This window comes from Protopterus annectens, chromosome 3.part0, assembly GCF_019279795.1.
Source record: "Protopterus annectens isolate FY-2018-M chromosome 3.part0, PAN1.0, whole genome shotgun sequence".
Classification (NCBI taxonomy): domain Eukaryota; kingdom Metazoa; phylum Chordata; order Ceratodontiformes; family Protopteridae; genus Protopterus; species Protopterus annectens.
In genome coordinates, this window is record NC_056731.1 from 303,309,798 (window position 1) to 303,333,388 (window position 23,591).

At 35.3% G+C, this 23,591-nt stretch overlaps 1 protein-coding gene across 1 annotated transcript in view; it reads right to left on the reverse strand.

Moving 5' to 3' along the window:
* Window positions 1-12,732: 12,732 nt before the first annotated feature.
* SHH (sonic hedgehog signaling molecule) overlaps window positions 12,733-23,591 on the reverse strand; it is a 20,531-nt gene continuing 9,672 nt past the window's right edge. The window contains exons 2-3 of the mRNA XM_044064785.1: window positions 22,393-22,654; window positions 12,733-14,288 (exon numbers count right to left, since the gene is read on the reverse strand). Of these exons, the coding sequence (XP_043920720.1) occupies window positions 13,594-14,288; window positions 22,393-22,654 (957 nt within the window). The 3' untranslated portion in view covers window positions 12,733-13,593. The remainder of the gene's footprint in view (window positions 14,289-22,392; window positions 22,655-23,591) is intronic.

Sequence of the window (23,591 nt, forward strand, 5' to 3'; positions counted from 1 at the left end):
CCTACTGTGTTTCACAGTTGATGAGACACAATGTGTCAATATGGAGGAATGTTGCTGGAGGTAAGGGTACCTCTCCCAGACATGGGTGTGCATATACCTTGGACACTACTATACAATACAGCCACAGGTTTGTAGGGAATAAATATGTATCGATGTGTTCTCCTTTGCTAATAATTCTGCAGGTCCAGTTATGGTTGTTGGAGATCAGTGGCAGTGGTCACTTTGATCTGCCTCAACTTATACCTCAGTTCCTGAATCACCAGTGATTTCCAGTTCTGCTGCTCTTCTGATAGTGGCCAAGAGGTTATCCATTGTAGTCTACCAGCAGCAGTTGCAGAAACTGTCATGAAAGGTGCAAGGAGCTGGATGCTTGCTTTATCACTGTGGAACACCTCCTGTTGTAGTTGGTTGAGACATGTGACCAGCAGGCCACCAGAGGTGCAGCCTTTACATTACATCAGACATGAAGGTGACTTTTGTCTGTGTGAGCAAACTGGTCTGCTATCCGCTGTGTACTCTGCCCTATCCCTCATACATGTGTTCCCTTACTTTATGGGTTATTCTACGTATCTTGTTTGATGCCCAACCTTCCTCATCACCATACATCCACCTTCTATCTGTCTATGCTCATCACTGTCAACCTCCTCTTTTGTGTCAATACCACCCCATCTGTTTGTGTTGTTATTTTATATTTGATTGCTTGCCCCTGGTACCCTCATTCCTTTCTCTCTCTCTCTTTCTCTCTCCCTCCACAACCATTCCTCACTACATTATCCACCCACCCCTCATCTTCTTGTGTTACAAATGGGAGGTTATCCCACAAAAGGAATGTCATTCACCCCCTCTCAGCTTGTCATTATCTATGGCAACCCTTGTGTGTTTTCCTCTGTTTGCTATTCTTCTTTCTAAACTTTCTTTCCTCCTCATTTATATGATTAACTGGGTTGGCACTTTAATGTGCTGGCCTCCTTGGACTGTCTGCCACTGCAGAAGAGAGGCACTTGCCTGCCCTTCATGTGACTGTGGATAATGCCGAGTGCCAACAAGGCACGAATCTCAAAAATTGGTCTTCTCCTTTAAATGTCTTTTTGTGGGGGGCAAGTCCCACTGCACCCTTGAACTTATATATACTAACTCTGAGATCACCATAACATGGAGAAAAAGGAATATTTCGAGAAATGGCATCTTGGACTTAGTATGTCTAAGTCAGATCTTTTAGCCATTCAGTCTCTGTATTTCGGGACTCACTCTACTGTGTCCCAACATTTCAAATACTTAGACACACACACACACACACACACACACACACACACACACACACACACACACACACACACACACACACACACACACACAGACACACACTGAGCTTGCATAATTCTACTTCTATCAGTTACACAGCTCCATTGATTTGTTCTGCAGTCCTTTTCTCAAGCTACCTGTGTTACGTAACAGCCTTACTATGTATCAGAGCATCTATAGGCTGTATTGTGCTATAGACTGTTTGTTATTTAACATTGGTCAGGCATGAAGCACCTGTATATGAATTCGACATTCTTTTTCTGTAAGTCAACAAGAAATGCAAAAATAAGTAAAAGAAATAACACACATGTATGCACGGGCACAGGCACACACACACACACACACACGCACACACACACACACACACACACACACACACACACACACACACACACACACACACACACACACACACACACACACATATGCACACACACACACATGCATGCACGCACACACTCACAAACACAAACATTTCCATATTAAATAAAAGTCTGAATAATCTTAAAACAAAGTATAACAATAAAAGATGTTCATCTCCCAAATACTTACAAAATGAGTGAAATTTTATTTAGTACACTTTTAGAATTATTTTTCCCTTTTTGCATGCCCTACAATGACCATCAGCTACTACACTGCTCCATTTTACTCCAGACACACACACACACACACACACACACACACACACACACACACACACACACACACACACACACACACACACACACACAGTTATATACACAGATGTGTGTGCCTTCTCACAAGCACATGCACACCACACACACACACACACACACACACACACACACACACACACACACACAAATATCACTCTCACACACTGACACAATCACATAAACACACATATACCCTCACAAATAGACACACATAAACAATCCCCCCACACACATATACACAAACATGTGCCTCCTTGCGCGCACACACACACACACACACACACACACACACACACACACACACACACACACACACACACACACACACACACACACACACACACACCAATGCATACAAATATGTATTTTTTTGCACTGGGAGGGTGAATGTAAATATGTGTGCATATTTAAACACAGGGTTTACTATTAGAATATCAAAGTATAGAACAAAATTAATTCACATCTTCCATTCAGATGTGCAACATGCAGCATATTAATTAGGACAGAATGTTGAAGTGCATATTTTGACATTCTGTGTTGCATGTCACTACTGCATATCACGTAATGCAGTATTTTTGCAGGAGGGGCTGCATCCCCTGCACCCCCATGTGGAGAGCTGTGCTCCCTCCACACCCCCTGCAAATAATATATTCCAACTCCAAGATCACACTACAGTGGGGAAAAGGGTAACTTCTCAATCCCCACTGTACCGCAATCTGTAGTCATAACTTCGATGACAAATGTGCGAATTAACAGTGGCATTCGCTAAACTGCACACTCGCAATAGTGCAGGTTGGCGAAAACGGGAATTAACCAACTGTGGTTCGACATTCCCGTTTTTGTTGAACCTGTACTTGTAATTTTCATAGTAAATCTAAACACGGTGTGCTTAGTAATACATGATAGGAAAAGCTGGTGCAATTTACCTTATTGCAGTATCGCTTTTACAGGTTTACACATTACCAATATAACTCAAGAGAATAAAGTGCAATTCATCTGCTGCATTCCATAACCAAGCAGTTAATCCATTATAATTCAACAGTTAAAATTATTAACTATGTGTGTCTCAATATGAAGAATGTGGGCCTAGTGTATATATTTTCCTACATACATTAAACTCTGAATGTATCCTCTGATAAGTAATTTTCTCATAATTGCTAACCAATATAATAAAGCACAAAATATGAACCACACATCAAAGAACAGTGTGGCTAATAAACATAACATTGCTATTTAATTTTAAATGCATCATAAACCTGTGGAGGAAGGTATTCTAAGGTATGGATTATAAGTGATGTACCTAACTCTCATCTGTTGAAGTCATTGGCCTTACCTTAGAAAAAAATTGCATCTTTCTAAACAACCAACAAAAACTGTGAATCCTGGTGGCTAAAGGCTGGTTAAAATATACTAATAAAATGTCCAAAAAAAGAAGACATAACCCCACGAAAGTGGTCATCATCATTTATTAAAGTCACTGTATTTTACTGCCTTGTTGGTTGGCTTTATTTCATTTTTGGACATCTTTCTAAAGTTTAGAAAGATGTCCAAAAATGAAATAAAACCAACCAATGACTTTAAAACAAATGTGATTTTCCTCTGCAGCTTCTTCTCTGGATGACATCAGTCTGCTCAAACTCTATTTTTATTGAGTCAGATTAAACAGCACCCAGCATTTGGAATCTTCCGGTTATAAATTGACTGCAACACTTCAGTGGATGAACACAATAAACTCATTGCCCCAAAGACAACAAACTATTGGATGTTCCCCTAAAAAAATGTTTGCTGTCAGTAACCAAGAATGCCAGTTTCAAATTCTCGGTTTCTATGTAGCTTATTTTGCAGATGCATTCTGTACAGTAAATTTCATGCTTTGCAATAAACTGGTTTACAGATGTTTATAGTAGCAGATCCCACTTGACTGCTGGATTTCAGTATTCTACTCACTACCACCTAAAGCGTATCTTTCCAGACTGATCTGAGACAGGGTACGGAATTACCATAAAACAGTGGCTGATGCGACTTTCTACAACAACAAATGTTCTGCCGTTATCAGCCTGCTAACCTGATAAAAACTGCGGTAAAATCTATGCTCGGAGAACGCAAACAAAATGACTTTACAAATGACTTACAACTAAAAAGAAAACTCTGTCACTGTATTCCACTTCTGTCTTCTGGGACTTCTTGTTCCTACCTCAGACTAACAGCTGAAAAATACCAAAGTGATTCAGGCATCCCACAATTCACATTTCAATTCTAACAAAATCTGTAAGAATTTGATAATATTCTGCCACATTTATATATCTTTTTAGCTTGTTTTCTCTATTGTAGCTCCAGTTTCCTTTATGAAATCACTGCCTTCTCTTTTCTCTGGTCCAGAGCAACCCCAGGTGGCTAGGCATAATAGTTGAGGTATTTACCTCACACAGACAACATACTGTGTTTGATTTTGCCTACTGGCTAGGTTTGTAGCAGTAAGCAGACTGATTGCTCACTATTGACCTATAAACCTAATCTTCTGATGTCTTACTACAACCAATATTTCCTTCTATTTCTTCTCATTTCCTCTGCCCTTTTTCTCCCCTTGCTGTCCACCTTACCCTTTACAGTGTCCACTTTCCTTACTATCCTTTGATACTGCAGCAATCTTTCTAATGGCTCAGTCTGGTATATACCTCTGTTTTTCTTTCATATAATTTTAAAACAATGAGCATTTATATTTCAGTCAGTATCACCATTTTTTACAGGACTAGTTGTCCTATTTAACTCCCTCATCTTATACAACTTGACATTTTGTATTGTAATATATTGGTAAAATAACTATACATTGCAAGATTAACTGACAGTCTTTTTCAATTTATCTGTAACCATTATCCAGAAAAGACAATTACAAGTTGCATTACTGTATCTTAAAGTGTAAATGTTTTTTTTCATATTATTGCTTACTACATTTCTTGTAGTGTAAACTCCATTATGCTATAAGCCTTTCATGCTATTTTGTTCATATCATGGAACTTACTCCCAGGTCTTTAAAACAGGCTTCAGCTTAATAAGGCATTCCAAGTTAATGAGCAAGCAAACAGTAAAAACATAAATATGAAAATGAGTGCATAATCAGTTACAAAGACTTGTCACACTGACAGAGATAACATAAATATGCTACAAGTGACACAATTTTGAATAATTTATTGTATGCTAAAGGGTCTGCTGGAAGAGACAGGAAGCAAACAGGCAATGCTGAGTTGTTATTTTTGGTGTAGGGGAAGCAACGTAGCTACCTGTAACCTGGTGCCATTTTTTCAGAAGGTAAGCAGAGCTGAATGTATGTAAGCAATGCTAACATGTGGAAGCATTCACTCCCACTTACTTCATCTATACAAGATGGCTTTCACAGCAGAATGTGGAAAAAAGTGGAATGAATGTGCTACTGGGAGGAAAGCGGTAGCTGTCTTGACGTTCTGAGGTCAGATGAGGGGGCACAGATATAAACCCAATAAAAAGATTAATTTCTGATCAGGTCAAACTCTATCCTTTTCAGAGACTAAGTAATCATTACCTGAGAAAAGGCATGGATAGCATTTAGCAGCAATAACTTAATGCTGTCTGTATAACTCTATACGACAAGCTTTTCACATGGTCTTTTTGTCTGTCCACCAGGCTACTCTGGCAGAACCACTGTAACTGCATATTTGTATATCAACTTTAGAAAGGTGGAATGAACATCCGGGTCTCTGAAAGGGTAGGTAACTGTTGTGGCTACCCCGATAGTGTACAGCACCATTTCTGGGTCTTTGTACTAAGCATTTGTTCAGAACATATAAAATAGTTGACTCAAATTACACTTTAGTTTGTTGTTTATTAGGAACCACAGACAGTCCTGTTTTGTAATCAGAAAGCTATTTTTTTTCTTCAGCTTGCATGGTGACCTGTTTATGTCTAAATTGAAAGGGTTCTCTGTTAGTTTAAAATATTGCAGCAGCTGAATTCTTATGTTTATTTCTACATCAGAGAAATGCTTAAAATACGATTTTTTTTCAGTGGTGTTACTGTGAAGTCAGTTTGTACTTTGTAAGGCGGCAGTGTTTTCTTTGTGAAATGTGCCAAATTACTGGACCCCTTTCTGCTTTGTAGCGGATATGTGTACACAGAAGGGGGCCTTAGCAGTCCCAAGCAATTATCCTGTGAGTTTCTTTAATGTTGTTTAGGGGCTTAACAAATAAACCTGTGAACATGAAAAAATATCCCCCAGATATACACACACACACACACATACACACACACACACACACACACACACACACACACACACACACACACACACACACACACACACACACACACACACACTCTTGTCTGACCCATCATTGCTGACCACAGAAAATGAAACATACCAAATGCCTCCTAAAGTATAACATATACAAATTGCAAAAACATATCATCCATAGAAGTGCATGTATGCAATTGCTGTACTCTCATTACTACATTAATGTGCCAAATGGAATACACCCATGGCATCCCTCTCAACCACAGAGTTATTTAAAGATATTGTTATGGCATTAAGTGTAGTTAGTCATGGATAATGCTGGGCTTATGCATAGCTGGTAACATTTATCCCCATGGATTGCACTCCTGAGGCAAATAAGACTTGCAGTGAGTTAAGAAGTATAGTACTTAAGCTTGCTGGTTCATTTAATGTAATGTTGAACTAAGTTGCATGCTAGCTCATGAATAAGTGGGCATTACTACATTACTGCATTAATGATGTGATTTTTGCTGTGTCATACCAGTTAAGTAATATAATGTTTCTGATATATACAATTCCCTGAAGAATATTTGTCAAATGTGGCTATCAGCAAACAAAAAATATATATCTTTGGGCAAATTCCCTATAAAATTGAAGTTTTTAATTACTCTGTATACTTTGCACATTAATAACATAAATTAAAACTGGTAAATGACTGTTATAACTTTGATAAACATGAACAGCCATGAGTGGTTTATTATAACATGTAAAAAAACACATATATCTCCAGTTGCACAGCATTTCTCAGATAAACAGCTACTTATGCAGTCAAGTATTAATACTCACTAAAATGCTGATGTTGCAGTTTACTAAATGCACAAAATTATGATTTTCATTACACTGTTCCCAGTTTACCATCATAATTGTAAGCATACATTAGAAGCAAATTGTCTATAAATATTTTAAATGTTTATTTTAGAATAAAAACATAATTTTGAATGAACAGATTCTGCATGACAAACTATCTCATATGGTCAGCCAAAAGCAGGTTAATTTCAAGTGATTGCTAAACTGCTGGGTTTTATGGCCTGTATTTGCTATTGAATTTGCAAAAGTTAAAAGAATGCAGCTGCTAGTTATCTGGTTAGTGGTGTCTGAAGAACTAACTACAAATAGAAACCAATATTTTATTTCTGAATTCATTAAAAAGGAAGAGAGAAAGAAAGAAAGAAAGAAAGAAAGAAAGAAAGAAAGAAAGAAAGAAAGAAAGAACGCCTAATGAACAATGTCTGATTAATGAGGTTAACTGTGCTTTACTCGTCTTGTTTTCGGTACCTGAAGATGAGTGGCGGTTAGAAGGGAACATGAAAGGGAGATGTTCACAGTACTTTGTTTTAAAATCATTTTTTGAGAAACCATACATATATTCAAGCTCTAATTTTGTTATTGGACTTGGCTAAATATACTGATGCCACACAGGAGAAGACAAGCAATGCCAAGCTGACGAGACAATCGAAATTGCTTATTTCTTGTTTTGTCTTCCTCATTTCTGTATTACATGACACAATCTTTTTTTTTTTAATTTGTTGCAGTTTCTACTTGTAGGCGGAAACAGAACAATCTCTAATGCACTATATATGCAGACTCACTGTATTCAGTCACACAATAATTTAAAGACATAAAAAACGGAATGTTCATCATTTGAATGAATTGTATTGGTGCAGACTACTTCCTGTGTCTGGTAGAACTGACAGTTAACTATTAGTGCAGATTGAAGTGATAATATCTAAACACAACAAGATCCAAAGGGTTGAAAAAATCATTCCTCTCAACTGTACAGATTTTTGCAGAATGTACAGATTTTTGCCTCATATTTTGGGTCTGTTTCTTATAAAATTGTGGTTTTATAGCTAATCATTGACGGTTCAAGTCAGAAAATAATGACAGGCATTTGAGTTTCAGACGTCATACCTTTCAGAAAATGCATGTCCCTACTTTTGGGCCTTTATCCCCCCATTATTGATGGCTTTGTCCAGATTTCTTGCTCTAAGAGGTTCAGAGGTAAGGAAGAAATGTTGGTTTGACCTGCACTTAGCCATAAGTGCCATGCATAGTTTGTATCTGTAGACAGTACCATCCGCATAGAGCAGCTTATCCCAGAATGCTGTGCTGTCTTAGCGCTAAGTTATTCCACAAGGTTTCTGTCCTAGTTCTTCTTTGCCCTCCACATGTGACCATACTGTAAGAGTTTCAGTAAGGGTTTAAGAGGGTTTGAGAATGGGCTACTGCAGTTTGGTCACATATTGCTGCTTGCATATTACTTAATTACCATGTTCTCACAGGTCACCCTAAAATGTGGGCATGTATTCTTAATGTAACTTTCTCGAAGGAAGGAAGGAATTTTAATGCAAGTCTCCTAGCATTCAGTTTAATATTTATGTTTAATTTATTAAGGTGTTTAAAATCTTAGGCACCACAGAGTAAAAGCAGAAAACAAGCAAGGCAGGTTGAAATAGATTATGACACGTTATTGCAAAAATTGATTAAACTGTAATAACAGTACAAAGGCACTAACTACTACAATGTGTCTGTATTAGGATTAAAATAAACCATCATTAAAGGTGACACTTCAGAGACTGCTGCAGCGATTTTTTTTTTCAGGATACAGAAACAGTTTTACAAATGTCATGCTAGAAGCTTCAGTATTAACTTACAACTTTTTGTTATGGATTTTGACATGCTCTTCCTGGTATGGATACATATAAAAGAAAATCATAAAGACGATCATTATAGTAAGTAAATTTTGTACTATCACTGTCCAGTAAAGCATTCATTTTATTGGCATTTTCAATAATGACTGCAAATTACACATGTATTTATCTTAGTATTACTTTCCCAAAAACTCTTAACTATTTTATGATTTCACACATATCTTATACTTTTCACAAGCACACTGCACTCTGACAAGGAAAGTTACCACAGGAGTACGAAATAGCAGATGGGGATTCTTCTCATGCTCGAATTGGTCAATAGTGCCTTCTACTTTCAGTTGATATTCACAAAATTCAAAGTTAGTATTTAATGACTACCAATACTATTGTAGTACCTGATGTCGCTCAATTTTGGAAGGAAAGACACATCATAATGGAAGTATGAAGTACAGGCTCGAAGGTTTCCTCTATTTATTTAAATTGGAAGATAGTATACTTGACCTAAAGTAATTGAACAATTGTAAGTCATAATGGGCAAAAACAGTTAAATAAGGCATATTTTATTTGTAAAACATGATTTGGAGTATATGAAGGAGGTAGACATTTTGAATGCATACCTGCATTAGCTTAATGCTTGCTTAAAGAGTCTGTTGTCAAGAAAGTGGATATATTATATTTGTAGTTAACACTACATTACAAAGACAAAGTATTAGGTGAGCTCTTAGAGCATGGGTAAGTATTAAATACATGAGTATATATCTATCTATATCTATATATGTATACAGCTGTATCTATCTATATATCTATATATGTATATGTATATATATATATATATATATATATATATATATATATATATATATATATATATATATATATATATATATATATATATATATATATATATATATATGTATAATATGGAATATGGGTCTACTACCGGAGATCGAAATTACACTATTTTGAATTCTGGTCGTAGATGCCCACTAACGCGAAAGTGCACTTCAACGAAAGTGCACTTTTGTGAACACCACTAGAATGAACGGGCAATGTCCTCCACTGTGGTGCGGTAGTCACAGACCTTAGGGTTAGGGCTTGGGTTAAGGATAGTGGATAGCCCTACTAGCTATCCACTATTCTTAACCCAAGCCCTAACCCTAAGGTCCATAACCATTCACTCAAGTGGTGTTTTCTCGAAAGTGCACTTTTGGTGAAGTGCACTTTCGCGTTAGTGGGAATCTACTACCGGACTTTGAAATAGTGTAATTTCAATCTCAGGTAGTAGACCCATACACATATATATATATATATATATATATATATATATATATATATATATATATATATATCTGTGTCTGGCTATCTATATACTAAGTAACAACATATGTAATCATGCGATACACAGGTTTAGTCTCTCTAGGAGAAGGCAGTACAATTCTGTTTTATTCTCTTCTTGTTTTGCTCTAATTTATTTTAGTTAGATTTACTGCTTATTTACTGCTTATCCTTATTGCTTCACTTAATATAATGCCGAATGAGACTGCCCAGTATCTCACTGCTTAAAGTGTTTGCTTTAAACTAATATGGTGAGAATTGACTCATGCATTGAGATGACTGTGTATGTGGAGATTGTATGGCCTGTCACTGTTTACTTAGATTGTGCTAGTTTCCTCTCATCTCCTGAAATATGCTTCGCTCATTATGTGCTTTGACCAGTCTATATATGTATATATTGAATTTACTCTTTCGCTTCCAGATTGGGTGCATCTGACAAGGGTCTGCAACAGGACTGGGTTTGCTGATATGGGTCTGGAATGAACTAGTTTACTTTATAAACTCAAATAACTAAATTACTAGTGTACACTCTGCTTTGACTAAGTATTTATTAGATTGTATACTGTTGTGAAAGCTGTATGTGTGACAGAGGAAGTCACCATGTGTGCATATTGTGGAGCCATATATTATTTTTCATAGGTAGATGCATTCCATTTTGATAATATGTACACTTCAGTTGTCACAACATTTTTACTTTTTAAAAGCTGCTCTCATCAAAAGGAGTTACATATGTCAGTCAGCAACAGCTTTAGCACCTATACCATTTACTTCTAAAGTCTTTCTTATTAGGGAAAAGGAGATACAGGCAAGAAAAAATGTTATATTGATAAAACTGATATACTTTTTATCCGGGAGGGAACATAAATTTATCTGTAGTATTAATTAATTGTATTTTTAACATTTTTTTCTGGCTACTGGGCCAGTTGTCCTTTATCATTGTCATTTGTTTTAAATAAAAAGTAATTTGACATATTTTGGTGACGTTTACCTGTTGTACAGTTTTAAGAAAATAGTCTCAGAGGAAAGTCTTGGATGAAATTCCATTATTCTGAGATCATCGTATTTGTTTTATTTAATGTATTATTTACCTGGAGTCTCCAGTATCAGCATCATGATATTAAGAGAAATATATTATCTATTCTGGGTCAGCATTCTTTTTTTAGTGTGAAATGCAAAATCATAATGTGTAGAAAATATTTGACATATCTAGGGATATGCCATCATGAGTAAGGAAAGCTAACTGAGCTCAGTCAATATACCCTATAAACATGAAAGAAAGTGTGTGTGTGGGGGGGAGGAGAGATGATGTCAAAGAGAGAAAACACACAAGACATTTAAATACAACATTTGCAAGCTCGGGGGATGTAAATGAGGGAGCAGATTCAGTTGAATATCATTCATAAATACCATGGAACAGAAAGAATGAAAGGAAAAACGGTGACATTATTTAATGAAAAAGCATAACTTCTTACAAACTAGTTTCTTTAGTGGTACAGTCAAAAAACATGGAATCTTTCAAGCCGCATGGGACAGACTTACTGAAATTCAAACTGGAATATCGGAATGACTATGGTAGAAAACTAGATTCTTTTGTATATAAGTATAGGAGACTTCATGAACCAGGTGTGACTTTTCTACTGACAACATCTTTGCTGCATCTACATCCTTTCTGATATTGTGGGTGGCAAGAAAATGTTATAGGTGGGACAGTAATATGATAATTAATTTGGAAGCATGTGCTGTTTCCATTTGATATAAATTAGCATGCTGTCATAGTTAGTTGTCAGACGCATGAATAAAAATTCAGCTGTATAAACCAACATCATAAAACTGAGTTGCTAATAATGTGCAAAATATGTCAATGAGTGTTTTATTTGTAGTTGTGCTTGCTTTCAGCAGTAGTTTAATTGCTTCCTGTGTGTCCTGGGAAGCACTATAATCAACAAAATAATGTTGTCCTCTGAAATTTTACATTTATCTTTCATAGTGCTATTAGTTGATTGCCACTGAGATTATGTGCACAATAACCCTTCTACTTATTTTAAGTGAGAAACTTGCCCTTCTTAACTTGGTTCAGTGTAATACTGTTCACTTTGATACAAGAATATACGATAACTGTACAACACAGAGAAGGCCCATTAGAACCAAAATGATTGTATATGCCAAGCTTTATTTAGTGGCAGCATTAATCGGAATATGTTAAATTTCATTTTTTTTCCTAAATGGAGGCCAAGCACAGCGAATCTAGTTTACTCACATGACATGCAATGCTTGTCTGCAGCAGCACAATTGTGAACAATGTGACAAGGCACTTGCCTGTTAGCTTTAGCAAATATGTGTGTTTTTTCTACATAATGACAAATATATTGCACTGTTTCTTAAAGCACTCTGTCTCCTATATAATAATAATAAGAATAATAAATAAAATAAAATAAATAGTGGATAAAACAGAAACCCTTAGATATTACTGTTTAGCCAAGCTTTGCATTGGCACATTTTATTTCTATAAAACTATTACAAAATATTCAAAAATACATTTTAGTAAATTAACAATTGTTATTTTTTTCAATTGATCCATGTAAAACATCCCTGTTCTTTGTACAAACTACTATTTTATCCTCATAAAATTGTCACTGTGTGCACTTTTTTTTAAAAAATAGTATCTTTTAATAAACCTTTGTAGATGTTAAAATAGCAATGTCCATACTTCTGCAAATGGAAAGCTTTTCTGTAACAGTCTTAGCTTTTCAAGAACATAAGTAATGACGTGTATAAAACAAAATATTGAAACATAAAAAAATTCAAGAGATGACCACAACATTATATTCCAAACTATTTAAATTAAAATAATATATTCTCATATTTTACACTATTTCAAATAACGAAATATGCTCAGTAAGTATTGATCTCTCAAAAATCTAATTTACAATTCTGTGTATAAAAATATAATTTATGGACCCCTATGAAGCATTTCTTTCTTTACACTTTATGTAACAGTGAAACCAGTGTAATGAGTGCACATTAGTACATTGCAGAATTTTCTGAAAGACAGGACACATGGAGTAGAAAAATAGACTCTGCACATTTGGCTGGCCTCACAAAATTGAAGTCTACACCTGCGGAACCAAGAAACAATCTCATGAAAATAAATTATCAAGCTAAATAGTTAAGGCTGTTGAAGCTCCAGTTCTTATTTTAGAAAAGTGAATGTTCAAAGAAATAAATATTTAGAAACTTCTTGGGGTCTTTGTCTCCTTAAAGTCTGACAGTCTACTTTGGACAGTCCTACTAAACTTGTAATAAATTTAGTCTGCTGTAGAATATCTCAACTAGAGCTTAACGACATTCCTAGTGGATGAATGAAATCATTTCCTAAGATCCATGTCCCTAATTGATATAGAACTTTTGAGTACCAGTGGACCCCATCTTCTTGACAAGTTCCATTGATCATTTTCTGTTCTTTTGGAAATATTAAAGAAGCGATCTTATAACCCAGCCTTAGTGGTACAAATGCCAGATGTGCCCAATTATGTTCTTCTATTACAGCATAACAAGAAGCAAAAACCCCATTTATTAGCACAGTGCCTTGAGTAGTTAGTGGGGCATATGCCCCTATGTATTCTTTTAAATAAACACGTTCCACTGTAACAGCCTGTAACTGGTTCTTGTCTCTTTCAGAAATGTAGATGATCTGGCCAGGTGCAACATTGCTTGCAAAGGTTGTCTGAAAAGGTTCCTCATTGTTGGTCGAATTTGATGACAGAAACAGAAGGTGCGCTGTTGTCAGTGGTATTCTCCGTTTTGGCTCCTTTGTCTCTATCACATGGAATATTTTCTTGGATTTCTCTTCTTTGTCCAGAAACATAATGAAATCACTGTAAACTAATTTCCCTTCCTCATCAGCTGCTAAAATTCTATCTCCAGGATTAAGGTCTTTTATCATTTTGGTAACACCATTTTCAAGGGTCACTGTGGCATCTCCAGGAAAGCAGCCTCCTGATTTAGCAGCAACTGAGTTTTCTAAAAATGAATAGAAAAGAGAAACATCGTTAGTTATAGACTAAAGACTACCAGATGCTTTATTTTCATTTATCTGAAATTGCAATGCAAATATAGGTGATGATATGTGAGTTCACCATATGCAACAGGTTGTATGGTAATTAATTAAGAACTCTTCTTTACATTTTAGAAGGAAAAAATCATCTGTATATTTTTCTCTTTTTATTGAAATGCTGTTTGTGTAGTAAAAACTAAGTATTTCTAAATAATGCCTATTATTGCAGTAAATAGGTATGCAGCAGATGTTGTATTAGGTATTAACTAGACAAATGGAATAGTCTAACTAGGAAATGTGTTAAGTTTATCATTTTACCAGAATAGGTTGGGAGTGGCTTTGGAAGAGAGAAAGACCAAATAAGTTGCTTAAGGCTGCAAGATATGCAAACATAAGTCTGCAGGATTCAAACCCAGGAGTCCTAGCTTGTAACTCAAAGCTCATGCATGAATAACAAGTAACATGAAAAGTACTATCCACATGGAAATAAGCCTTGAGAGAAACATTCCTGGGTGGCTAAATTGTGAAGTCATTCTATATCTTAGAGTATTACATCTTTTTTAGAATTTTTGCAATTACTACTGAAGCAAACAGCTGAAACATGCTGTTTAAGTGTACTTACTATTTTGAGTAAGTAAACATTTTAGGTGTATTACAGTAAACCTGTATTTTTGACTGCTTTCTCTTTGTAAAAGTATAGGGTTGCTTGTTAGTCTACAATTTTATCTCATGCCACAGAACATATTGAAAAAAAATAATGACTGAACTGTAACCACAGATGTGAATTTTATAAAGCCTGCTCCCCACCCCCACCATGACATTGCTTGTTAAGGCTGCAAGTAGAGGAAGTGAGTTTACTGTATTAGCCAATCTCCTAAAAGATACAGCTAAATTGTTGAATCTGTTTCAGTCATTAAATGAGTTAATTAATTTTAGAACCACTCAATACTGCATAACATTCTAACCTAACTATAAAAAATATCAGAGTTTTTAAACTGGCATCAGATAAAAATATTAGCATTTTGTAGATGTTAACAGAAAAGTATTCCCATACATAAATATTAGTGATTCAGTACTGCTGCTTATAGTTCACAAATTGTGGATAACATTCAGCCCAACGTTCACCATAACACAGCATGTTTAATAAGAGTCATAGTAATGACATCTTGAATATAAAATTAAATTAGTTAATGTAATTGCATTCAGTACACCTGTTTTTGTCTAACTCTCCACAAAGTCATAAGAAGCTGAATTATAGCAAAAATGCAGATGTGTGCATGTGTGTGTGTGTGTGTGTGTGTGTGTGTGTGTGTGTGTGTGTGTGTGTGTGTGTGTGTGTGTGTGTGAGTGTGTGTAGAAGTGAGTGCACTCACACGTGTTTGTGCCTGTGTCTCTGTTTTAGGGAAAGTGAGGGTGTTTTGTGTTGTGCGAACTAATGACATACTGTAAAATGTTTGGCATCTAGCACTTTGATACCCTTATACAGTACATGTCTTCACAAATGCCTAGTGCTGTTCATCAAATTACAGTTCCTTAATTTTAGTAAACCTAGTTGCACTCTTTTCATTGCATGTACTTCCTTACAGCTGAAAACATAATCTGGCATGTGACACGACAATTTAAAAAAGGATAAATAACTATACATATGTGATAAAAAAGGCAATATAACAGATGTGCATATATGTCATTAGTGTGTAAAGATATATCATTCTCATAAATTATTATTGTACAGACCTTTACATAAAGGCACAGACTTGGGAACAAATATTCATACACAGAACAGCTCATATCTATGCACACTATATGTATATACACACACACACACACACACACACACACACACACACACACACACACACACACACACACACACACACTTGCATGTTGGAATGCATAAAAATTGACTATTTTTCTTAAGGTAGAAATCGGTATTTTAAATGTGTTCATGCTCACCCTCACCTGTTGTATAATGTTGTACAATTGCAATAAAGAAGTTTTTTCTTTGCTTTTTTTTTAACAATGATTGTATATTTAGAATAGAACTGCTCCAAGAAACTCACTTACAGTTGTGGTACGAAAAACCAAGTTAAATACTATTGATTGTTCCAGTCACTTTCTTCTTATTTAGGAAAGTTAAACAAATCTGTAAACCATATATTTTTGTCATGTAACTTTCTAATGTGTTGGCTGCTCTTTATTGACACATCAAAGATGTACTTTGCATATCTAACAGTGCAAACTGTAGCTCTGAAGCCAACAAACATGCCAGTGAATAGACTGAGGTGTGAAAAGCATTTGCTTTAAATAATGCTAACAGAAGTTTCCTAATTAAAACCATTAAAAACTCATATTGTCTTTCTGGGTTATCAGATAGACGTGGATGCTCTTCGAAGACAAGATGCTTTTCCCAGCTACTCCCTATTTGTTCAGGTGCAGAAATCCTATGTGCCAATTCACACACATACTCAGCAAAAACTAAGGATCTTGTAAGCAGTATTTGCACAGCAGTGCCACTTTTTTCAAGCACTCAAGATGTGTATTTGAATTTTAAATGTATGAGCTGGCTCTGTTTGCTGTGACCCATTATTAGTGTACCCCTGCCTCCCTCTTGTCTGTCCTGATGACAATAATTCAGACCTTGGGAGAACGCTTCTTTGCATTCCAATCTCTAGGATCATACTTTTTGCAAACAGAGATCTGGAGAAAGGAATCTTCCTACTTGGAATTTTAGCATTTAATCTTCTGATCAGATTCTCTCTCATGAAATTAGTTTTTAACAATGGGAAACCAGATTTAGCCAACAGAATTCAGACTTGTCAGTTCAAATCAATGTGGTACAGTCACACGACCCTGCAAGGCATGCATTAGATATGGTATTAGAAATCCTAAGTGTGTTTTGAATTTTAAGTAGAAGATTATCTTCATTTTCTTATAAACATAAACAGAGAACACAGAGTGTTGGCTTCTTTGAACAACGGGTAAAAGTAGATCAAGACTTCAAAACCCATTTTTCAAAATGGACACTAAATAACTGTGAGTGATGAGAAGACAGACATATACCCAGATGGATGAAAAGCCTTTAACTCTGGCTTTAAATGAAATAATATCCATGTTATAATATATTTTATGAAAACCTTGTTCAACTGAATAATAGATTGGTTTGGTTTGTTCTCACACGGCATTTTATAAGCCTACAAAACTGCATGAAGTTTTATTATTTTAAAAGGAAATGAAGCATGTGACTCATGTGCCCTTGTATTTTAAATTGTGACAGAGTGCTTAGTATCTGCAGAATATGGCTGTGCCTGTTTTAAGCAGTTTTATTTTTTCCATAATTAGGCCACTTAATTAGAATATGCATTTTAAATGCCCTGTCAAAGCATCTAAAGATAAGTGTTATTATGTAGTCTGAATTCAAGGTTGATGTGTCTCAAGGCTCAGAGCCAGGTACATCGATGTTTATAATATTTGTAAATAATATGTAGATACACAGCTACAAATCATACATAGTTCAATATGCATATAACTTGACTCTCTGCAAAGTCAGTACAGTTCAGTAAGTCTTAGCCAAGCTGATTATAACTTTAACTTCTTCAAAATCTGGCTACCCGAGTGTGATTTGCATTAATAAAAATGTTGTTTTTCCTGCAAATTTTATGGGCACAATTAGACAAGCACCAGCTATCCACATCAGCGATAATACTAAAACTGTGACTATCATCAAGTCCCAGGGTATTTACATTGATAAGGAGCTAAAAACTGAGGAATGCATCATCTGCACCACATTAAGGAAAGCCAGCCAATGTCTAAATGTATTATACCATGCCAAGAAGTTATTCACTCTCTAAGTCTGAGCTAAAGTAACTCTTGTTATACTCCTAAACAGACTATGAGATGGACTAGTTCTGTTTACTAAACTGTCCTTCTATCTTGTTCACAAGATGCAAATTGCTTTTCACCATATTGCAAGGCATGCTCTTAGAGTGAGGGATAGAGAGAGACCATATTTATTCCAGCATAAGATTGGCCTGCTTAACTTTCTCCTGCACATTGGCTTCTTATTAAATCAACCTTCCAATTTATTAACTACTGAAATGGCATGTTCTATTCTGGGGGCTGCACTCTAGGGTTATTTACCAGCTTGAGGTGCTTAAGTTTAAATGCAGGTTTGGTAACAGAGCTTAGGCATTGGTGTCTTGCCATTTGGAGCTCTCTGCCTTGACAGTCATGAGCAGACGCCTCTCCTAGTAAATTTAAAACACTTACTAGGTCATATTTTCAGAATAACTGATTGTTCAGCTGCAGCATTTCCTAAACTATCAATAGCTGTCACTATCCTCCAACTCCTCTCTCACAAGACAACTTGTCTGAATTAATTAATTTTGAATCTGACATAGCCAAGGTAGTCTCTTCGCATATGTGGATTTATTGTTACCCAGGATATATAACAAGAAATAATGCATGACCATGTAATGTTAGGTTAAATGTTCATGCAGCTGCATTTTCTCACACAGTTATTTTACTGACAATAACTGTTCTGTTTATGTAATTTTGTTCGTATGTCTAATCACTGACAACTATTGCATCACTGACAGTCTGTGTGTTGTGAGAAGAAAATGTATAGGATGGTGTAATTATTTATTTATTTGTTATTTGTTTCTGCTAACAGAACTTGCTGTGTTTTGATGACAGATCTTCATCCATGCTGAATCAACTCTATATTTCATATGATGTCTCAGATGGGCATTTTGCTTGCTATATGACACTGTCTTATATTAACTGATTTAATTATAGAGATTTTCTCTAGGATCATTACTAAAAACAGGGCCTCTGCATTTGCTCATTGCAGTATATGATAAACTGTTCCATGCACATGTACTATAGAAACCTAGATATTAAAAAAATAAATAAATAATATGTTTGTGTTATAAATAAGGTACTAGATATTGATTCATGTAGAGGACAGTACTCTTATTATAACTTTTAAAGCAAAGGGTAAAAAGGTGTCACAGATACATCCAGTAAAAAAATGCAAGAAAGACCCAGCTGAGTTAGATTCTTCACAATGTATTACTTTAAATCTCCTGTAATGAAGCCCCATGGGATATATGCAAATAACTCCTTAAGGACTGACAGTGTTTCAGTAACATGGCTTCTGAATGCCTATGACTTTTTACTTTTGGCTTTTTTAAGTCTGTGGGTGCATTCAGGCCAATAAAGCCAAGCCCTGCTACAATTAACTTTTTAAAAAAATATTTGTGGATAGAATTGTTTGGGGTTATTATGCTGAGTATAATCAAAGTTTCAGCATGGTCTCCATACTTCTTAACTGTCCAGATTTTTGCAAAATGTCCAGATTTTTACTTCATATTTTTGGTCTATTCCTCATAAAATTTGTGTTTTTTTGGCAAATCACTGGGACAATCTGAAGATTTAAGTCACTAAATAATGACATATATTGCAGTTTCAGGCTTCAAATCCTTCAGAAAATGTATGTTTGCACAAACCCTGTGTTACTCTAGCAGCTTTCTAGGTTTATAAGAGCCATGTTTAAAATCTGTCCCTATTTTTGGGCCTTTGTCCCTCCATTTTGCAGGCTTTGTATAGATTTCTTGCACAAGAGGTTGAGAGATATGTCTCATCTTATCTATATAATAAGATCACACACAAAGGGAGGGTATAGTATTCAGGAAACAAGTTATGAAACACTACAGGTATGCTTTATCAGTATACATGAGAACAAAGCAGAAGAAAATCTCACCACTAACAGAAATGCTATTGTAACAAAGGACTAGAAAAGTGAATGAGTTAATTTCTGTGTTGTCTTTTATGGCAAAGAAATGATGAAATGTGAACAAAACTTGCTAAATGATATTACACTATATGTGCTCATTGTGTGACCAGTCACATTATACATACAGCAAAAACTAGACATCTACACTTTTTTTTTTTCAAATTAGATATTAAACCAATTTTTGTCTGCAATTCTGGCTGCAATACAGATTGCATTTATGCAGCATTTTTAGTATAAGGATGAACAGTAGTTCTTGAAAGAACAGAATATATTTCATTGTGCCATGGCAACTTTTATTTTGTCATGACAACCTTCCTTTAGAGACCAAGTGTCATCTTGGCTCACCTGTAAACAAGTGGGACCTTGTCAACTTATTAATTTCACACAACTGAAGGGAATAAGTAATAAACATGGTGCACAATTATCTATTGTTTTGAGTATTTTTAGTAAAATTGGAACAGTTTAAACAAATATAAGAGATTGAATAGTTTTCCAAATAATGAATACTTTTGACTACAGCTTCATCTGTCCATATCATCTTATCAGGTCTGTGAGACCACTCAGCACTGTCTAGGGAGGATGTAAGGATTCCAGTATACTGTATTCAGTGATTTTTTTCAGCAAAACCACAAGTGCTTTAAATGAATACAATGCCAGGTTCCTGTAAAAGGGTACTTAGTTTTCTGCTTAGAATGATAACTCATGTATGTTTTAAGTGATGATTCTACATTACAAATTCTTGAATAGCCACTCTAAATGCCACCAACAAAAAAAACCTGTACTGGTAACACCTGCAGTCTGAGGGGAAAATGAGTGTTTCAAGTCTCACACAATGTCATAAAATAAGCAGATAGCTTTTGCAATGTATAAACGATTCATATTACATCTAAGGTATTGACTAGTAAAAGATGGTCAGGTGTAGAAAAACATTTCAAATACAACATTTTCTGATAAATATGCATATTAGCAGAAGGCTAGTGCTAATACACCTGTTTGCTGCATATCAAATATCAGAGTGCTTGGCATCATCATCATCATCATCTCATTTAATTTTAATGAACACATATTAACTGCTAGTTCTGGTTAACCAACTGGTTTCCCAGCTTAATATTATACCAAAAAATATATCCTATAGAAAGTGCTTCCTTTCCAGATAGGCCATAGTATGCCTATATAACACCAATGTGTTAAATTTCAAAAAGTTATCACATTTGCCATTATAATAATGTGTGCCCAGAAATGTAAGTTAATGAAATCCACTAATTATTTTATAGCAACATTTATTTCATTACATTTGTCAATCCTTATCGTGGATAACATGACCTTAGCCCATTAAATCATTATAATTTATTTATTTTGTTTTTGTTTACTGGTGGATTGCACTGAACATGACACAAGTCATTTGCACAAACATCATAGGATAACACAATTACATGTGCAACAGTAAGGTTCACAATATACAAGCCTAGAGAATTATAACAGAACACATATACTATATTACCAAAAAAAAAAACCGCAAGGGACGCAGGTGATTTACAGACAAATTAGATACAAGTAGAGCAAGAATGTAACATCTATCTTCCAAGTAATTTAAATTAAACTACAATTTCTGTAAAATGCCTAGTTTCTACATTTGGTCCATAGCAATCATTGCTGCTGGTACAGTCTAAAATAGTTGATGGCCTATTGCAGACGAATGAAGATGCTTATTATAGGACAAGTCAGAATGCTAGCTCAAAGCACCTCTATCTTCCAAACTGCAAGCTCTAATGGTAAATGAATGCATGAACTAAAACATGCATTTGGTAGGCTGTGTGTGTACATGCTTGCTCACATGAATGAGAGTGCATGTATGTGTGTATAAAATCCTATGTGTTGTTATATGCATTTTTTAGTTGTGTACATTTATAAAAATTGCTCCTCTTCCCAACTCAGTATTTTTCTCACTAGCACACTGTGCCCCATTTACAGCTACAATTCTTGAAGTGAGGCCCCGTATGACAGACTGAACTCAGAATATATCCATTGAATAGCATTTCCCTTTGCTGTCTATACTTAATGTATGACACAAACATTTGCACAAAAATAATGCCAAAGTAAAATCACACAAAAGGCAAAATGAGGCTGCATTAAACAATCAACCAGGAATTCAGCTAGGTAACTCGTTCTGTCTGAGCTGAACTACACAGCTAATACTCAGATGCAATTTTTTACATGCTTGTTGAATGGCATTTAGCCCTAACTGTAGTGTCTTTTGAATTGATTTGATGGCTTACCTGCTTTAACAGAGCAGTGTATATGAGCCTTAGATTCATAATAAACCCAGTCAAATCCAGCTTCTACTGCCAGCCTGGCTAACATGCCATATTTACTCCTGTCTCGATCAGAAGTTGTAATGTCCACTGCCCTGCCTTCATAGTGTAGAGACTCTTCAGAATGGTGGCCATCTTCATCCCAGCCTTCAGTCACCCTTAGCTTCACTCCTGGCCACTGGTTCATTACAGAGATTGCTAGGGAATTGAGTTTGTCTTTGCATCTCTAAAAAAATAAAAAAGGAAATGAAAGCATGGCTCAGTGAAACAGTTCAAGAATGTAACACATTCAAACCTCTCAACTGTACAGATTTTGGCACTGTCCAGATGTTTGCCTCATATTTTTGGCCTATTCCTCATAAAATGTGTGGTTTTCTAGAAAATCATTGAAAATCTAAGTCACTAAATTACACTAAATAATGAATGACATTTCAGTTTCATAGTTTATATCCTTCAGAAAATGCATAATTATGCAAAATATGTTATTCTAGCAACTTTCTAAGTTTACAGGAGCGATATTTAAATTCTGTCCCTATTTTTTTGGACTTTGTTCCCCCATTATTAATGGCTTTGTCAATATTTCTTGCACCGAGAGGTTTTGAGGTATGAGCACATTATTTAGTGCAGTAAGAGTATTCAGACAAATAGCTTTAATATTCTGTTTTCTGATTTTCAGCATGTATTGTGCTAGCAAAGCTCATTGTAGTCTATTACATGTGATGCAGCGATATGCAACATTGTTAACTTACAGAACGTTTTAAAGCAGAGTTGGATGAATGTGTGAACATATATATAAAATGTGCAATGACTGTAACAATAATGGGTGTTAGGAAGAGTTTATTTATCCAATGTGTTCTTTTATTTATAAGGGCTCTTAGTACATTTCACCTTTTATTTATTTACTTAAGATAAAGGATACAGCATTGATTATGCCTATGGACCATGGACCATTTTCAGTCTCAGGCTGGGAGTACAAACTCAGCAAAATTACCAGAACACAGTGTGAGAACCATATAAATAGAAAACAAGTAATATATACAACGTAAATGCAATATCCAGTAAATGCAAACATTTATTAGAGCATTAGCAACGCACGGTGAAGAAAAAAATAAGAATACACAGTGGAATTCTGTCTAAACAGAGAAGAGAAAAGTAAAAAAAAT